This window comes from Rana temporaria, chromosome 4 (genome assembly GCF_905171775.1).
Source record: "Rana temporaria chromosome 4, aRanTem1.1, whole genome shotgun sequence".
Taxonomy (NCBI): Eukaryota; Metazoa; Chordata; class Amphibia; order Anura; family Ranidae; genus Rana; species Rana temporaria.
The window spans coordinates 169,119,049-169,137,997 of NC_053492.1; the positions used below are offsets into that span (position 1 = coordinate 169,119,049).

Below are 18,949 nucleotides of genomic sequence, written 5' to 3' on the forward strand. Positions count from 1 at the left end.
TTATGTTCAGTGAACATAGAATACCTTCCAATTGCTCAAAGCAAAACTTCAATTATATTTATACTTTATATACAACTAAGTAAATTAAGGAATTTGATTATTTTAGCGGGTGATCACACAGAAATAATGCAGAGAGTTGAAGCTTATGCCCTGAGCACCACCCAGGGCCCATAATTGCTTTAATTTAGCTCGGCTGATATTACAAGCTAATACCATGCTTATTGGTAATTTTATGCTTGGTGCTTTCATAAAATATTCACTAGCCAATTTCACTGATGGATCCTTGTTTGTTTAGCCCTCATAAGAGCTTTTTACACACAATCCACGTGAATTAATTGTTTATTTGTAGGTCAATCCAGCAGTTATTTGTTATAGTGGGAACTCCTACAAACCATGTTCTTTCTATATGAATAATTTGTCATACTAATGTGAACAAAGCTTTAATGCATATATGAGTTGTTTCATTGAGTGCATTCTGGATCTTTTATGCTGTAGAACCGTTCTGTATAGTCGGGTGTGTGCATAAACAATTTACTCTAAAAATAATTGCATTTAATGCATACAGGAAATGAGCAAATATCTAGTTAGTATGGGTAAATATTACTGTTCTTGAAGTCTAAATGATGAACGTATATATTTGCAGAATGTCTGATGCCGTTTTATTGCTTGCAGGAACCAATCATTCCAATGGATCCACCACCTGTACATCCAGACCACCAGGATCAAGGTAATATATTCGGCTGTAATATGGGTAGAAAAGGCACTTAAAATGTTCACAATGCATAATGAATTTGTAAATATTTTCTGTATTTTTTTTTAGGAACAGGACTAAAGCCAGGCCATTCATGGATCGAAATTCATGTGTGGGCAGGCTGGTTGTACACATGCCGATTTATTGATCTACTTGTGTACAACTAGCTTGCTAGAATTTTTTTTCCTCTCTTCCTATAGCTGGCAGTGCTGATCATTGTAAATCACTTTCTTTCATTCAATTCACTCATTGAACGAACAAAAAAAAAAACCCTCATGTATGGGCCAGCCTAAAGAATTGAAAATGCGTGTATTATGTTAATTATGGTGTACAGGACACAGGCTGAGTATTTTAAAGAATAAAACCAAAGAAGATTCCCAGCTCAGCTTACTGACCAGCCTGTAACCAACCAAATTGTCCTAACAGTATGCGTTTAAAAACAGGGGTTTAGTTTGCACACATTGCAAATATATGTGTAAGCTTCCGAGCCACTTCATGGAACCCCAGTATTATCTACAGTCCTAATGCAATGTTTTGAAAGCCTCCATAGTAGAAGCACATGTATTATAATGGAAAGGCAGAGGACAGGTGAACTTGGAGGGAGCCCTATCCTCCTTAAAGGCACAGGGGCACACTGGACACCCAGCATATAGCACAATGGCAACAAAGGTGTCCAGTGCGTTCCCTCACCAGTATTCCAACAGTACAATCAAATGGCCACTGCCCCCACCTGAAACTGGCCTTTGTAGCAAGGAGCACATGGAAGGGCGACACCATTGGTTTTGTTTGACATGTGACACCCTTCCATGTACTCCTTGCTGTAAAGGCCAGTTATAGATCGGGGCAGTGGAAATTTGTTTGAGTATTTATAGAGCCTGGGTTTATAGGCTGGAACCTTCAAGTGTTTGGACACTGGCAAGCATTTGAGAAGGGGTACTCCCTATAATCTTGGCCCATTCAGTGAGTCACTTTTGTAGTGCCCCAAGGTGTTGGGCCTCTTCTCCCTCAGAAGGTTTTTTTTTATCTTAAAAGAAAAGTATGTTTTTTTTTTTTATTTCATACTTGCCTAGGTGGATGCAGCATAGGTCCAATGCTGCATCTGTGCCCTGCCGTCTCTGCACTGAGAACTGAGCCACGAACATCACCAATGGCTCGGTTTTTACAGATCCCCTAGAGGAGAGCTGCTGTCTGACAGTCAGTGTCTCTCCTCCCTGCTCCTCCATGCTCACTGGAGCGCTGGGCTGTGGACGGGTGGTGAGTGACTGTCTCAGTGGCTCGTTGAGACTGGCATCAGTCAAGGCAGCTGGCGAATCCACACTTCTGAAGCCGGGATGATGTGCTGCCTCTGCTTCAGACCTCTCTCTGCTGAAAATGGGTCACAGGAGTGCAAAACGAATTGCACTCCTGTGACCCAGAGGAGAAGCCCAGCCGAAAAAGGTCAGGCTGGACTTCTCCTTTAATGCCTGTCAAATTTAGGTTTGGCATGCTTAAAAACTAATCTTAGTTAATTATTCTCAAATCTTTGGGTGCTGCAAGGGTTGAAAAACCTCTTGTAGTGCATTAGCCCCCTTTTACTTACCTGAGCCCGATCGTTCCTGCTTCAGAGACAAGCACACCCACTCTAGCCGGTGTCTCTGTTCCTAATTGGATAGATTGATAGGAGCGCAGCTGTTGCCTCCTACTGCTGTCCATCAAATCCAGTGACGCAGGAGCCATGGGGCGGAGCCGAGTCATGCGGTCTGTGTCAATGGATGCAACAGCAGGACATGGGAGCACTCCCACACGAGTACCCTCAGAGAGAGCGCTTCTCCGATGGGGCACTCGAGAAGAGGAGGAGCCAGGTGAGCTCCTGAGGGACCCCAGAAGAGGAGAATCGGGGCTACTCTGTGCAAAACAAACTGCACAGAGGAGCAAAGTATGACATGTGTTTTTTTTTTTAAAAGGAATGTTTACATATCCTTTATTACAAGCTGCTGGATCCGTCATAGTAACTCTTTAAGAGTGCCGACTATGCCCACATTTTCTGGTTCCTTCCTATTTAATTGAGGGGGATCTAACCAACATTGCCAAATATTCATAAATTCCTTTGCAGAATTCCAAATAAGAAAGGTCAGCTTTTGTGTATTAACAGAGTTCATCTGTTCAACCCATAGTTGTCTTTTAGTGGGGTGGGGCGACAGCCATTGTTGTGCTATTCTTTTGTAAGCGATGTTTAAAAATCTCAACTCTGCTATATATGTGTTGGGTCTAAATCTGTGTCTAGGAGACCTACTAAAGGGTTTTATGGTATAATAATATTTATAGAGGATAGAGTACTAGTAACCCAATTCTAATATCTAGTTGGTTTGGAACATCTCCACAGCATATGGTCTAGTCTCCTACAGCTCTGTTACATGGTATACAGGGATGGACTGGCCATTGGGACTACAGGGAGTTTCCCGGTGGGCCGATGGCTCAGTGGGCCGGCTTCAGTGACAGCGGACCGCCGCCTCCCCTCCGCTCCTCTGTCTCTCCCTTCCCTCAGCGCTCACCTCTTCTGCCTCCCTGCAGCGCTCACCTGGGGGGAACAAAGAAGCAGGGGGAGGACCAGAGGAGCAGGGGGAACGACAGAGGAGCATGGGGGAAGGGACAGACAGTTGACTCAACAGCTATGGCCCGGGAGTTTCTCACTTCTGCCTAATCTTACACCGAACTGATCTTTGCCCCAGGTGAAATAATGTCTAGCTTCCCCACTGGTACTGCCTATAAGAGTACCAGTACCAGCTGTTCTACTCTAATAAAGTAGAACGGCTAGTGGCTAGTGAAGGGGGAGAGGGGGTGCGGGTGGCCGGGGGGGTGCGGGAGTTGTCCGGCCGCCATGGACGAGACCTGTCAAAGTGGGCCAGTCTGAATGAAGTCCAGGGCCAAATTTTTGTCCCAGTCCAGCCCTGATGGTATATATAACTTGAATACATCTCAGTACCCTGTCTCAGTGCGTCTTTTAAGAACCCTCAGTCATGATGCAAGCTGTAGGCTGGTTCTTTGAAGGAGTTGTGCAAATACCAAAATGCCTTGATGGAGTGAGATCAGTCTGGAGCAGTGGGCGTTCCTAGGCAGGCTGCATTTACATGTAGTCCGCTCTAGGTAATGCTCACAGCCGCACAAGACTGAAGTTAAGGCTGGATGGAGTTCAGCTTTAGGCATTTTGGTATCCTCATACTGAATGGCAGCTATTCCTACAGCTACTGTTCTGCAAGCATAGCAAAGGGATACCATAGCAACCAGGTTTGAAATTGTGCGCACCTCGAGTTTGAGTTGCTCTCAAAGCTATGCAACCTGATGGTGAATTGCAGTGTTAAACTAAAGCAAAGAATAATGCTTTTTATGATGGGTTTTCCCAGCAAATATCATTTACTTCACTAATAAAAGGTTCTAACCTAGAATGTCTGTTTTTTTTGTTTTTTTTTTTAGAACAACCCTTTCGGCACAGGAGTCAGGATAATATGGACCAGGATGGGGAAGAAAAAGAGGTAAATTAATGTAAAAGATGGGTTCTTCTAGAGTTCTTGTGCGGCCTCTCTGCGCCGCGTGTGTATTTTTTTTATTAACGTTTTCTATTTTCCAAGGCTTACGGTTGACCATTGCTTGGTTGTTTGTGCAGTTCTATAACATACTTTAAGACGAAAAAGGAGAAATGGACCTTAATGGCACACTGTGCAAAGGAAATTGCACTTTCACTGCTGTATTACAAAAGCAATTTCTTTTCTTCTTGCAATACAGTGATGACCCTTAATCCATGCGGTTACATTTATGATCCCATGTCATTTGTTAAATTGGATATGTTTTATTTTCATGGAGAAGCTTTATCTGGTGGCTAAATTGAAGGTTTGGAAACATGTCAAAAGATATGCTAATATTTGTTAAAGTTTTAAATGTTATGTCATGTTTAAAGCGGGTGTTCACCCAAAAAAAAAATGTTTAACATTACATTCAGCCGAGTTGTGAAAATGACAGTAGGCTGTTTTTTTTTTTTAAATCCTTGCCGTACATACCGTTTTATCTATATTTTCACCGCGGCTTCCGGGTATGTAATTTGCGGGACTGGGCGTTCCTAATTGATTGACATGCTTCCGACCGGCGCATAAAGTACGCCAAGAGTTGCCGAAAGAAGCCGAACGTCGGTGCGCAGGCGCCGTATAGAGCCGACTCGCAGTCCATTTTGTTCATTTTGCTTTACATTTTGTTAATTAATATAAACTATTAACACTTCTATTTCTGAAAACATTCCTAATTTACTGCATTTTTCACACCTGCCTTAAACATTTACACAGTACTGTACATCTCACAGTATGTCTGTATCCCGGGGGGGGGGGGGGGGGGGGATTTACCTAGATCAGGAAGTAAAAGGAAATCTCTCCAAAGAAAAAGAAGAGACAATTGTCACTAGTACAGTTGTCCCTGGAAGATTTTGACAATTTTTAAAGTGTTGGATTTCTTATCCTTTTCTATATGGAGTCAGTAGTCACTGGGACCAATAGTAGGGATTTTAAGACCACTATACCAGCCTCTATCTCGCCCAGCCCCCCCCCCCCCCTCGTTAGTCATAATATCATCCACTCTAAGTCTCCAACCTTGCCCAGCCTTAGGCCCTTTCACACTGGCTGACCGTTTAGGTTCGCCTGTCAGTTTATTCAGTGGACCTGAATGGGCGCTCCATGCTTGTCTATGGAGCATCGGATGTTAGTGGTGACCATGTCCGCTGACATCTGATCTGCTAAAATCAGATGGATGGCGATACGTTGCCATCCGTTCTGGCGGATCGGGTGAGATCTGATGAAAACTGACATGTTGTCCGTTTTGGTCCGATCTCTCCATGGCAAGCAGCAGCGCTCGACAAGCCCCTCCCCGCTCAGTCAGCAGAGAGGGACCTGTCATCCGCCGGATCAGTGGAGATCAACAGAGAGATCCTCCCGCTGAGCTTAGGGGTGCCGCTGTAAAGTACACAGATCAGATGGTATTGCTTGGCTTCCAGGAGGTAGGGGTGGGAATCTGACATCTCACACTGTCTAGAGCAGAGTGTAAACTGACACCTGAGTGGAGGGAATGGACACTCCTCCTTTTTACAGATATGAATATAGTTTGGTGTAATGGCGCTAAAAAAACTACAAAACTTAATAAGGACTTAAAATAATAATCTCATCACTAGGCCCATAAGTAAATAAGGAAATAAGTACGTGGTGAATCCTCCAAAAGATGTGAGTAAAATGTGTTCCACTCTGGGTTAATCCTGGAATACCATCCGACATCCAAAAAAAAAAAAAAAAAAAATGTGGAGGGTATTTGTAGTGGTAAATAATATTACGTAACCAATAATGCGTGAACAACTGTGCCAAAATCACTGCACAATGTTGCAACAATAAAATCAAAAGTGAATAATGAAAACAGATCCGATATAATTAAAACACCAAAACCACTAGTCTATTAAAGTGCGGCGTGCAATAATTAAAGTGCAAAAAATATTAATTCAAGTGATCCACAATAAAAATAAATGACATGCAAAAAACAGCATGAAAATAAATAAAAATGTCCAGTGAGATAATAAAGATAATAACGATGTCTCTAATAGTCCACCAATTAAAATTAGAGTAGAAGCAAAGTGATAATAATAAAGTGTTCCAGTGCATATGATGATAAAGAATATAAATTCATGAATGAATGTTCAGTGAAAAAAGTTGTGCTCTAAATCACAGATCCTTGTATCCACAGCGTTCAGTGATCAAATGCTGGATATGCATGCATGTTTAAACTTCCACCATCGGGCTTCCCAGAAGTGTCGGACAGACTAGGTGTTCCAGCCCCTTACCTCAGAACAGCTTGTAATTAAGCCTCAATGGATATCTCCCGGGCAGTCTGCTGTTAATCCAGCACCTCAGTCTCACGATTCAGTCACAAATGCTTGCAGTCTCTCAGAGAAAATACAAAGCAAGGGGAGCCTCCATAGTGTAGTAATATTAAAACATTTATTGAAGAAACAAGTAAACACTCACAGTATAAGTGATGAAAAGTCGGCGTGTACAATCTATGTGTCCACCCGCTCTGCGGCCGCGAGCGGGTGACGTCACCAGCAGCTCCTCCACGTCCTCACGCGTATCGCAACTGTTACACGTTGCTTACTCATAGGATGGAGAGCGGCTGGCAAGGAGGTGACTTATATAGCGCCAGACGGCGTCCTCATAATTACAAGCTTGAAAATTTATTATACTTAAATTCTGGTGTGCAGTACAAAGACTTCTGAAATGTTTATACAGCTAAACAGGATTAAAATTGAATAAAATGCATACTAATAAAGACGCGCTCAGAGTGCTCCCTCTGGTGGTCAATATAAAGTAATGCGACATAAAATCAACAAAGACAGAAGGTGCACACACCTCCTGGTTGAGCCGTATATTAACAATTCACATATGTAGCATCTACTAGAAACAAAAACAGGACAAAAGAAGGATAATGAGGTTAGCCAATCTGTCCAAATAACATTATATCTAATCAAATCCAGGTAAGGTCAGAGCAATAACCACATAACCTAGTTACTGAAACTAATGCTTGTGGACCAACAAACCAGCACAGTAAAAGGATAACTCTACTGATATAGACAAAAAAATAGGACCAGATATTACCAACATGAAGAATGGGGGTCAGAGTTTGTATTACTAAAATGTATACCAACTACTTCTTTAAAATCATTAAAATGGTAAAAAGGTCTATAAAAGAAGGAGATAAAATTCTAATAATTGGATATAAAACAATTCAAGTCGAATTCCACATTGTGCCCATGAGGGGTTAAAGTGCATAGTTCGTGTATCCAGCGCGATTCTGCCTGGCTGATTTTTTGCACTTTATTGTCCCCTCTCCAATGTGGTTTATATTTCTCAATGCCCCATACCATTAATGTGGAGGGGTCTTTATTATGGTAACGTTCATAATGGCGGGACAAACTATGTTTGGGGTACCCATTTTTTATATTTTGAGTATGTTCGCGTAATCTTTTCCATAGATTTCTTTTTGTTCTGCCAACATACTGTATTTTACATGGACATTCAAGGAGGTACACTACCCCTTCCGTATCACAGGAAATAAAATCTTTAATTTTATATTCTTTGCCTGTGACACTGGATTTGAAGCCCTCCTTTTTCTTTTTACTCTCTTTCGTGTGTTTGCATGTAAAACATCTCTTACAAGGGTAGTATCCTTTTTCATTAAAAAATGAGAAACTCTTTTTTTCCGGAGGATCCTTTTTACACACCCTCACTGGGAAGTATATGCACAATTGAGTCAATCAACTCCTGTACACTGGGAAACTTGGATTTCCTGATGTGATTCATGCAGATTTCAGGGGAAGGAGAGAATGCTTAGGAACTACACTAGGTGCTAATGATTGAGGTAAGTACACACTATACAGTGAGTAAAATAATCATTTGATCCCCTGCAGATTTTGTAAGTTTGCCCACTTACAAAGAAATTAAGAGCCCATCATTTTTATCATTTTTATCATAGGTGTATTTTAAATGATAGAGACAGAATATCAACCACAAATCCAGAAAAAACACACAATACAAATGTTATAAATTGATTTGCAGTTCAGCGTAAAATAAGTATTTGATCCCCTACCAACAAACAATGATTCTGGCTCCCACAGACTGGCTACAGTATGTTGTCCAAAGATTAGTCCTGTCCTGTCCAATATAAGAAGGTGCTCCTAATGACAACTCCTTAAGTGTATAAAAGACACCTGTCCACAGAATCTTTCTTCCATTCAAACCTCGCTATCATGGGCAAGACCAAAGAGCTGTCAAAGGACATCAGGGACAAGGATGTAGACCTGCACAAGGCTGGAATGGGCTACAAGACCATCAGCAAGAAGCTTGATGAGAAGGAGACAATTGTTGGAGCGATTATCTGCAAATGGAAGAAATACAAAATAACCATCAATCGCCCTCGGTCTGGAGTTCCATGCAAGATTTTGATTAATGGGGTTAGGATGATCATAAGAAAAGTGAGGGATCAGCCCAGAAGTATGCGGGAGGAGTTTGTGAATGATCTCGAGGCAGTTGGGACCACAGTCGCCAAACAAATCATTGGTAACACAATACACTCCCATGGATTAAAATCCTGCAGCTTTTGCCAGGTTCCCCTCCTCAAAAAGGCACATGTACAGGCCTGTCTGAAGTTTGCCAATGAACATCTAAATCAGGGGTGTCAAACTGGTGGTTCCAGCTGTTGCGGAAATACAAGTCCTATCATGCCTATGCCTGTGGGAGTCAGCCTTGCAGTGCCTCATGGGACTTGTAGTTTTGCACCAGCTTGAGGGGCGCCAGTTTGACACCTGTGATCTAAATGATTCAGAGAAGGATTGGGAGGAAGTGCTGTGGCCAGACTAGACAAAAATTGAGCTCTTTGGCATGAACTCGTCTCGCTGTGTTTGAAAGAAGAATGACCCAAAGAACACCATCCCTTCAGTCAAGCACAGTGGCGGAAACCGTATGCGTTGGGGCTGTTTCTCTGCCCTCTGCCTCAACTTTGCCGCATTGAAGGGCCAATGGATGGGGCCGTGTATTGTAAAATCATGGATGAGAACCTTCTTTACTCAGGTAGATCACTGAAGATGGGTTGTGGATGGGGTCTTCCAGCATGACAATGTCCCAAAACATACCACCAAGGCAACAAAGTATTGTCTCAAGAAGAAGCGCATTAAGGCCATGGAGTGGCCTAGGCAGTCTCCAGACCTTAGTCCTATAGAAAATGTATGGTGGCAGCTGAAACAGGCAAGAAACCTTAAAGCAGAACGCCGGGATTTAAAAAAAAATCCCCCATTGGTGCAACTGCCCAGCCACCCCCCCCCCCCCCCCCACAAAACACTAAATAGGTTTTACATTTGTGAAATTTCTTACCTTTCAAGGGATATGGCTGATTGAATTTTCAAGAAGTCAGCTCTGTGATTCAAAAAATGCATAGTCTTTTCTGGCAGGGAGGATCTCTTATAACAGTGATTGCATCATATCCTCTTCTCTCTCTCCAACATACATTGCCCATGAATCCTTGGGATGGGAGTGAATGTGGGAGGTACACTAGGCTTGTACATGAAAATATGAACTCGCCCACTTATACATAAATTACACCTCTCATTCTGCAGCCAGCAAGCCATACATAACACACGGTATGATAGGTTACAGCTTGATAAAAGCAAAGCATTTTAATATAAATGGATATTAATATAATATTAATTTAATGCATTTAATGAATACATTTCAATTTAATACATTTAATATAAATGCAAACCAGTGCCGAATGTCAGGGACCACCAGTGCAGCATGTCGGGGACCACCAGTGCAACTTGTCAGGGACCACCAGTGTAAAGCCAATATTATTATTAGAAATCACTTGTATGACACAGTGGGAATCTCCCGCTGTGTCAGGTATTGTATGTGAGAACACCGCTTGCTGATGTCCTGCCCCCCAGCGTTATTATGATAGCGCACTGATTCTATAATGGCGGGGGGGGGGGGGAGGAGATCAGCGATCGGTGTTCTCATATAACAATACTTGACACAGTAGAAGATCCCCGCTGTTCATAGAAGTAATTACTGATGACAGACCCACTCTTCATGAAGATGGGGGGGGGGGGCAGCGTCAGTGACGGAGTGGAGGAGCGTTGACTGGCAGGAACAGAGGAGGAGGAGGAGAAGAACAACTTCCAGGGACAGAGCTCAGAAGAACATGGATGGCAAAGTTGGTCAGAGTTCTGCTTTAGGATTTAGAGAGGATCTGTAAAGAGTGGATCACAATCCCTCCTGATATGTGTGCAAACCTGGTCACCAACTACAAGAAATGTCTTACCTCTGTGCATGCCAACCATGGGTTCTCCACCAAGTATGAAGTCATGTTTTGCTTTGGGATCAAATACTTATTTTACTCACTGAAATGCTACTCAATTTATAACATATATCATCTGTTTTTTTCTGGATTTTTGGTTGATAGTCTGTCGCTATTATTTAAAATACACCTATGATGAAAATTATAGACCCTTAATTTTTTTGCAAGTGGGCAAAGTTACAAAATCTGCAGGGGATCAAATAATAATTTTCCCCACTGTATGATTATCTGATTTGTTCATTTCTAATGTTTACAACCACTTTAAGTTGCTCTTGGGCAAGTTTCACTGCAGATGTACAGTAGCTCAAAAAAGTGAGTACACCTCTCACATTTTCGAAAATATTTTAATATATCTATTTATGTGACAATACTGAAGAAATGACACTTTGCTACAACGTAAAGTAGTGAGTGTACAGCTTGTATAACAGTGTAAATTTGCTGTCCCCTCAAAATAACGCAACACACAGCTATTTATGTCTAAACCGCTGGCAACAAAAGCGAGTACACCCCTAAGTGAAAATGTCCAAATTGGGCCCAATTGGCCATTTTCCCTCTCCGGTGTCATGTGACTCCTTAGTGTTCCAAGGTATCAGGTATCAGAATGTGTGAAACTGATACTGTTCACTGAAGGTTCAACATGGCACCTCATGGCAAAGAGCACTCTGAAAAAAAGAATTGTTGCTCTACATAAAGATGGTCCAGGCCAGGCATGTCCAAAGTCCGGCCCGCGGGCCTTCGTTTCAGTTTAATGTGGCCCCACTGGTAATTTGGATATGTATATCTTTTGTGGCCCCCAATGAATCCCTGAGCGCTACCGGGATTCGTTGGGGGGCTACAAACGCTATTTACCATATTTATCGTTCTGGCAGCTTCGGAGGGGGCAGGATACAAGAAAATCTCCTTTTTACTCGGTGGCATCTGTAATAGGAAGTCCCTTCTCCTGGGCTGGCATTGGACGACTGTTCTGTCTATCATAGGAGGCGGAACTTTGTATTAAAAAGGCCGCTGAGCAAACAGGAGATTCTCCTCTATGTAATCTGTTTGCGCTCGTCCCGTCCCCCTCCCTGTCCCCTCCGAGGCTGCAGATAGCCATGGATCAGGCTGCACTGATGGCAATGGTGAGGCTGCATTTATGGCACTTGTGAGGCTGTATCCAGAGGCTGCATTCATGGCAGTGGTGAGGCTGCATTCATGGCAGTGGTGAGGCTGCATTCATGGCAGTGGTGAGGCTGCATTCATGGCAGTGGTGAGGCTGCATTCATGGCAGTGGTGAGGCTGCATTCATGGCAGTGGTGAGGCTGCATTCAAGGCAGTGGTGAGGCTGCATTCAAGGCAGTGGTGAGGCTGCATTCAAGACAGTGGTGAGGCTGCATTCAAGACAGTGGTGAGGCTGCATTCAAGACAGTGGTGAGGCTGCATTCAAGACAGTGGTGAGGCTGCATTCAAGACAGTGGTGAGGCTGCATTCAAGACAGTGGTGAGGCTGCATTCAAGACAGTGGTGAGGCTGCATTCAAGACAGTGGTGAGGCTGCATTCAGGCAGTGGTGAGGCTGCATTCAGGCAGTGGTGAGGCTGCATTGATGGGCAGTGAACCTTATTTTGCTTCACAGTTCTTTGTTTAAAATAAAAAAAAAACAGAATCTTCTCTCGTAACGTGAAAGTGCATGTTATATGCCTGTGCATGTTATACGCTGATAAATACGGTATATCAAAAAAACATGTTCAAGCTCAATCTTGGACTCTTCACCAAACACAGCTACAAAGGTAAGAGAATTTTTGTTGGGCAGTGTATTTGTTTATTTGCATTTAATTGGTTCAAAGAATGTCAGGCAAAATGGTCGGCCCTCACACATGTTCACTTCATCAATTCTGGCCCTCTTTGAAAAAAGTTTGGACACCCATGGTCTAGGCTATGAGAAGATTGCCAAGACCCTGAAACTAAGCTGCAGCACAGTGACCAAGACCATACAGCGGTTTAACAAGACGGGTTACACTCAGAACAGACCTCTCCATGATCGACCAAAGACGTTGAGTGCACGTACTCTGCGTCATATCCAGAGGTTGTTTTTGGGAAATAGACATATGAGTGTTGCCAGCATTGCTGCAGAGGTTGAAGGGTGGTGGTCAGCCTGTCAGTGCTAAGACCATACACTGCACACTGCATCAAATTGGTCTGCATGACTGTCATGCCTGAAGGAAGCCTCTTTTAAAGATGATGCACAAGAAAGCCTGCAAGCGGTTTGCTGAAGACAAGCAGACATGGATTACTAGAACCATGTCCTGTGGTCTGATGAGACCAAGATAAACTTATTTGGATTAGATGGTTTCAAGAGTGTGTGGTGGCGGCAACCAGGTGAAGAGTACAAAGACAAGTGTGTCTTGCCTACAGTCAAGCATGGTGGTGGGAGTGTCATGGTCTGGGGCTGCATGAGTGCTGCCGGCACTTGGGAACTACAGTTCATTGAGGGAACCTTGAATGCCAACATGTTCTGTGACATACTGAAGCAGAGCATGATCCCCTCCCTTTGGAGTCTGGGCCGCAGGGCAGTATTCTAACATAACGATCCCAAACACACCTCCTATACGACCACTGCCTTGCCAAAGGCTAAAGGTGATGGACTGACCAAGCATGTCTCCAGACCTAAACCCTATTGAGCATCTGTGATTGAGCATCTGTGGGGCATCCTCAAACTGAAGGTCTTTAACATTCACCAGCTCTGTGATGTCCTTGTGGTGCAGTGGAAGAAGACTCCAGTGGCAATCTGTGAAGCTCTGGTGAACTCCATGCCCAAGAGGGTGAAGGCAGTGCTGGAAAATAATGGTGGCCACACAAAATATTGACCCTTTAGGCCCAATTTGGACATTTTCACTTAGGGGTGTACTCGCTTTTTTTGCCAGCGGTTTAGACATTGATAGCTGTGTGTTGAGTTATTTTGAGGGGACAGCAAATTTTACACTGTTATACAAGCTGTACGCTCACTACTTTTTTATCAATTCTTTATTTTTCATTTTTCCTTATTTCACAATTCCACAAAAACAGGGACATTACCATGCCATATTAGAGAATATAAGTCAATAATCAAGCAACTGTACATTGTCCTTGTTCCTGACCTATCTCTGACCCTGCTTACCGTTAAATAATTAGACTACTATATAGCTCCCGCGTTAATTTACCGCTTTTCTGAGTTCCTATTCCCCCAAAACATTTGTCATGTCCTCTCCCTGTTTGACAAAAAAGAAAACAAAAAGGCGCCTCCAGGTTAAAACGTTATTGAAGCTTTAATACACAAATAGCAGTGTAAACTTACATTTTAAAATCTTAAAATCCGGTGAGGAAATAGCTGGATCAGATGCTGGGGGAGGAGGGTGAGGGGGACGTCTATCCGGGCTGGTTGTTTGTGCTGGTAGTTTCTCCGGGGGGACTCCTATGCCTGTCGGTTCTTGTGCTGTGGAACAGCTAGTCCGGAAGGGTAGTGGAAAACGAGGCCCGGAGCGCAGCGGAGACCACGGTGACGTCACCGTGGTCTCCGCTGCGCTCCGGGCCTCGTTTTCCACTACCCTTCCGGACTAGCTGTTCCACAGCACAAGAACCGACAGGCATAGGAGTCCCCCCGGAGAAACTACCAGCACAAACAACCAGCCCGGATAGACGTCCCCCTCACCCTCCTCCCCCAGCATCTGATCCAGCTATTTCCTCACCGGATTTTAAGATTTTAAAATGTAAGTTTACACTGCTATTTGTGTATTAAAGCTTCAATAACGTTTTAACCTGGAGGCGCCTTTTTGTTTTCTTTTTTGTACACATGTTTGGAGTCCCTGCTCTGGTCTCCCCTGCTCTGAAAGGCTTGCCCTAGGACAACGTTTTTGGGACAATCAGCTCTACACAGAACAGTGATCCTTCCCTCATGATCCACTGCATCACTACCCAATCCCAGGTTTCACCATATATATTTTTATTTTTATATATATTTTTTAATTTTAATTAATCTTTTCAATTTTTATATTCTTTCATCCTCATCTTTTATTAATTTTGGTTTTAATATATATATACATGTTTTTGTTTATTATTTTTTTTTTTTTAATAAGGATTCACCCCCTATCTCAGCGGACTTTATTCTACCCCTGTGTCATTTAATTTGCAGCGCCACAAATTTCTTTGTTGTTCTCCCTGTTTGAGGTAGTGAAAATCCCCATCACCCCCCTCCCACCCCAAAATCCGGGCCCCTGTCCAAGACCTTCCTGAGCCCAAAAAAGAGGAAAAAAAACTAACAAAAACAAAACAAAAAAAAACAAAACAATCATTCCTCCAAAATTATTCCTCCTCCTCCACCCCTCCCCCTCCCCCAATCCTCCCCCCTCCCACCTACTCCCTTCGTTCCCTATAACTATCATAGGGGGCCCATACCTCCCTGAACCTCTCCTCCTGTTCCCTCAGAGCCATCGTGAGACTCTCCATACATTGGATTTCCCTAATTTTTTCATGCCATTGTGGTCTACTTGGTGAGCACGTATTCTTCCATAAAGCTGGAATACATGCTCTGGCTGCTATTAACAGATGTCTTACCAAGGATTTTTTGTAGTTTACTACTGATATCGGAATATCTAACAGCAGATAAGCCGCTGGATTTTCTCCAAGAGACATTTCAGTTATCCCTTCTATTTCGTCTGAAACCATCTTCCAAAAATCTTTCACTCCTTCACAATTCCAAAAAATATGTAGCAGAGTTCCCTCTTCTTTTAGGCATCGCCAACACATATTTGACGTTTGTGGAAAAATTTGATTTAAAACTTCTGGGGTCCTGTACCACCTGCTCAGAATCTTATATCCTCCTTCCTGGTACTTAGATGCTAGGGAGGCTTTATGATTAAATTCAAAAAAATTTTTCCTCTGAGTCTCAGTGAAAGTTACCCCTAAGTCTCTCTCCCAGGTTTGTATAAAACCTATTTCTTGTGGAGCTTTCAGTTCGTTGATCAGGGAATAGAACAGTGATAATGAATGTCTAACCGCTTCTCCCTTTAGACACAATTTTTCGAATTCCGATAGTCTTACCCTCACCGTAGTCTGACTCTGTATTGATCGCAGAAAGCCCCTTAACTGTCTTCTCCTATATGGCTCCAAGTCCTCTGCTAACTCGCTTTCTATTTCCTCCCATGTCATTACCCGGTTTTCCTTCTGGAAGTGAATCAATCTAATTTTGCCATGTCTTTTTAAGTTCCCAAACCCTGGGTCATTCAGACCTGGCATAAATGCCGGGTTTCCCAGGACTGGTGTCATCGGATTTGCTTCTATTTCATCATTTGATTTTCTAAATACTTTTTTCACCACCCTGATTGTCGTCCCTATCGTTGGATGCTTTTTAACTGCTTGTGGTAAAATGATTCTAGAAAGCCAAATTAGTCCTTCCAATGGTAATTCTATCATTGCCTGTTCTAAAAGGATCCATGGTTTAACTTTCGGGGTGACGCATCAATCCAACACTCTTGACAGATGCACAGCCTCGTAGTATGTGAGTGGGTCTGGAAAACCTATGCCTCCTTTTTCCTTTGGTAAAGTTAAAATGTCTCTCCTAACTCTGGCTGGTTTCCCTGCCCAAATGAATCCCGCAAACTTCGCTCTGATCTCTTTCAAAAATCCCTGAGGTATGCTAATAGGGAGTGTCTGTAATAGATATAATAACCTCGGCATTGCATTCATCTTTACGATATTGACCCTACCGAACCAAGTAAATACCTCTTTATCCCATTTTTGTAGGTCACGTTTTATTTGTCTTACCAGCGGTGCTAAATTTAATTCTAAAATTCTATTTAATTTCTTCGGGATTTTGGTCCCCAGATAACCAATATGTGAATTTGTCCATTTGAATGGGAAAAAAGAGGCCAATTGTCGTTGTTGTGCCATGTTCATCTCTACCCCCATTGCCTCCGATTTGTCATAGTTTACTTTAAAATTTGAGAGCTCGCCATATCTAGCAATCTCGGCCAGCAATGGAGGGAGAGATAAAGTAGGTTCCGTAAGAGAAAACAACAAATCATCGGCAAAAGCCGCCAGTTTGTAAACTCCTCCCTTTACACAAATACCTCTGATATCGGTGTTCTGCCTTATTGTCCTTAAAAAGGGTTCAAGTGTCAAAATAAAAATAATTGGTGACAGAGGGCAGCCTTGTCGCGTCCCATTCCGTATCTCAAAAGGTTCCGACATAATCTCGTTTATTTTTATTCTAGCTTTCGGCTGAGAATATAGACTCATGACCCATCTTTGCATCCCCTCCCCTAAACCAATATATTTTATGATTGTTTTTAAAAACTTCCAGTCCACCCTATCGAACGCTTTTTCAGCGTCAGTTGATACGAGAACTAGAGCTTTCCTAGATACCTGGGAGAGATGGATCGTATTAATCACCCGCTGCGTATTCTCCCTGCCTTCCCTTCCTGGGGTAAATCCCACCTGATCTTGGTGTATCAGGTCAGGGATATATGGTAATATTCTATTTGCTAGGATTTTTGTAAAGATCTTCAAGTCAACGTTTAGAAGCGATATGGGACGATAATTCGAGCATAGTGTTAAATCTTTTCCCTCCTTAGGTATAACCGCTATATGTGCCAAAAGAGCTTCCTCCGGAATCCCCTGTCCTTCTCTTATCGCGTTATATGCCTTTAAGAATCTTGGCATAAGTTTTTCTGCATAAGTTTTATAGTAGAAAAGAGTGAACCCATCAGGACCGGGAGCTTTACCTGGTTTTAGCAATTTGAGGGTGTTTGTAAATTCCTCAGCTGTAATCGGCCCTTCCATACTTCTCCCAATTTCCTCTGCTAATTTCGGCATTCCTGACTTCTCAATGTATTCCTTTATCCTTTCCTCCTGCCCACTAGTCTTTCCTGTGTCCAGCTCTTCTTTTAGTTGGTATAACTTCGTATAATAGTTTTTAAATACTTTTGCAATTTCTTGCGATGATTTCACTATCCTATCCCCTGTTTTGATACCTTCTATGCGGTTTTGGGTCCTCGTTTCCCTTAATGCCCTCGCTAGCATCCTACTAGGCTTATTACCGTATTCATAGAAGGCACGTTTACATTTTCTTAATGAGGTTTTTGCATTGTCTGTTAGTAGCAAATTCAATTCATCTCGCGCCTGCCTCAACTTCTCCTCAATCTGAATTGCCAGTGACTTTTTATGTACCCTTTCCAATTTTCGAATTTCTCTCAGTAATGTTTCCATCCTTATTCCTATCCTACGTTTCCGTCGTGTTCCCATTGAGATTAAAATCCCTCTCATGAAACATTTATGTGTTTCCCAGATGCAGCTTGGGGAAACCTCTCCCACCTCATTGTCCGAAAAGAACCCCTCCATTTCCTGGACTATCTTTCCCTCATACTCTGGATCTTTAAGGAGAGATTCGTTTATTTTCCAGTGCCACTCGCGTGCTACAGGTTCTCCCCATTCTAGTGTGCAGTTTGTCGGTGAATGATCAGAGATTGTGAATGACCCACTACTTTACATTGTACAAAAGTTTAATTTCTTCAGTGTTGTCACATAAAAATATATAATAAAATATTTACTAAAATGTGAGGGGTGTACTCACTTTTGTGAGATATTGTATTTCCTTTTACCCATAGCGGCACAAACATGACCGGTTTTATTCAATATATGTTCCTAAAAGCAATACTTTATGTAATAATCACACTGCTCTGATAAAAGCTTAGGATTATTGTTCAGACAGCTGTAGATAGTTGAGTTTTTTTCCTCACCTAACTCCTTTCCGTATAGATCAAAGGCTTGCATGACCATAGCATTTCAGTGTCTGTGTCTGCTTTGAATTGTCTCCTCCAAATGAAGAAATGTTTCCCTCATCTTTACAACCCACAACACAAGTGGCTATGTCAATTAAAATAGTCTGATGGTCAATGAGTCCGCTGTGGTAGTAAAACATTAAACAAAGTCTACAGTCTTAGCTACGCTTTAAATGGCGAGTTTGTGAAAGTAGTATTTCAATCATTGGAGCTGTTTACCCAACCTACATTTAGAGCCCATTCACACCTAGGCGTTTTGTCGCCTGTAGTGTGACGCCCGCTGCCGCCCCGACACGCCAGAGGGATGAATTAACATTGCCCTCTATGGAGATGGTTCACATCTCCACGCCGAACGCCTGCCGCCTGAATAAAAGTCCCGGACCTTTTTTTCAGGCGGCTTTCGGCATAGGAGATGTGAACCATTTCCATAGAGGGGTAGGCGGCTCCCGGCTGGGCAGAGGGAGGCAGGGGACAAGCAGTCACAGTCCCGCTGCGGGCGTTTGA

At 42.8% G+C, this 18,949-nt stretch overlaps 1 protein-coding gene across 1 annotated transcript in view; it reads left to right on the top strand.

Moving 5' to 3' along the window:
- The window catches only part of PRKCI (protein kinase C iota), a 141,579-nt gene that overhangs the window by 86,043 nt on the left and 36,587 nt on the right, over window positions 1-18,949 (top strand). The window contains exons 7-8 of the mRNA XM_040349332.1: window positions 673-727; window positions 4,202-4,260. Of these exons, the coding sequence (XP_040205266.1) occupies window positions 673-727; window positions 4,202-4,260 (114 nt within the window). The remainder of the gene's footprint in view (window positions 1-672; window positions 728-4,201; window positions 4,261-18,949) is intronic.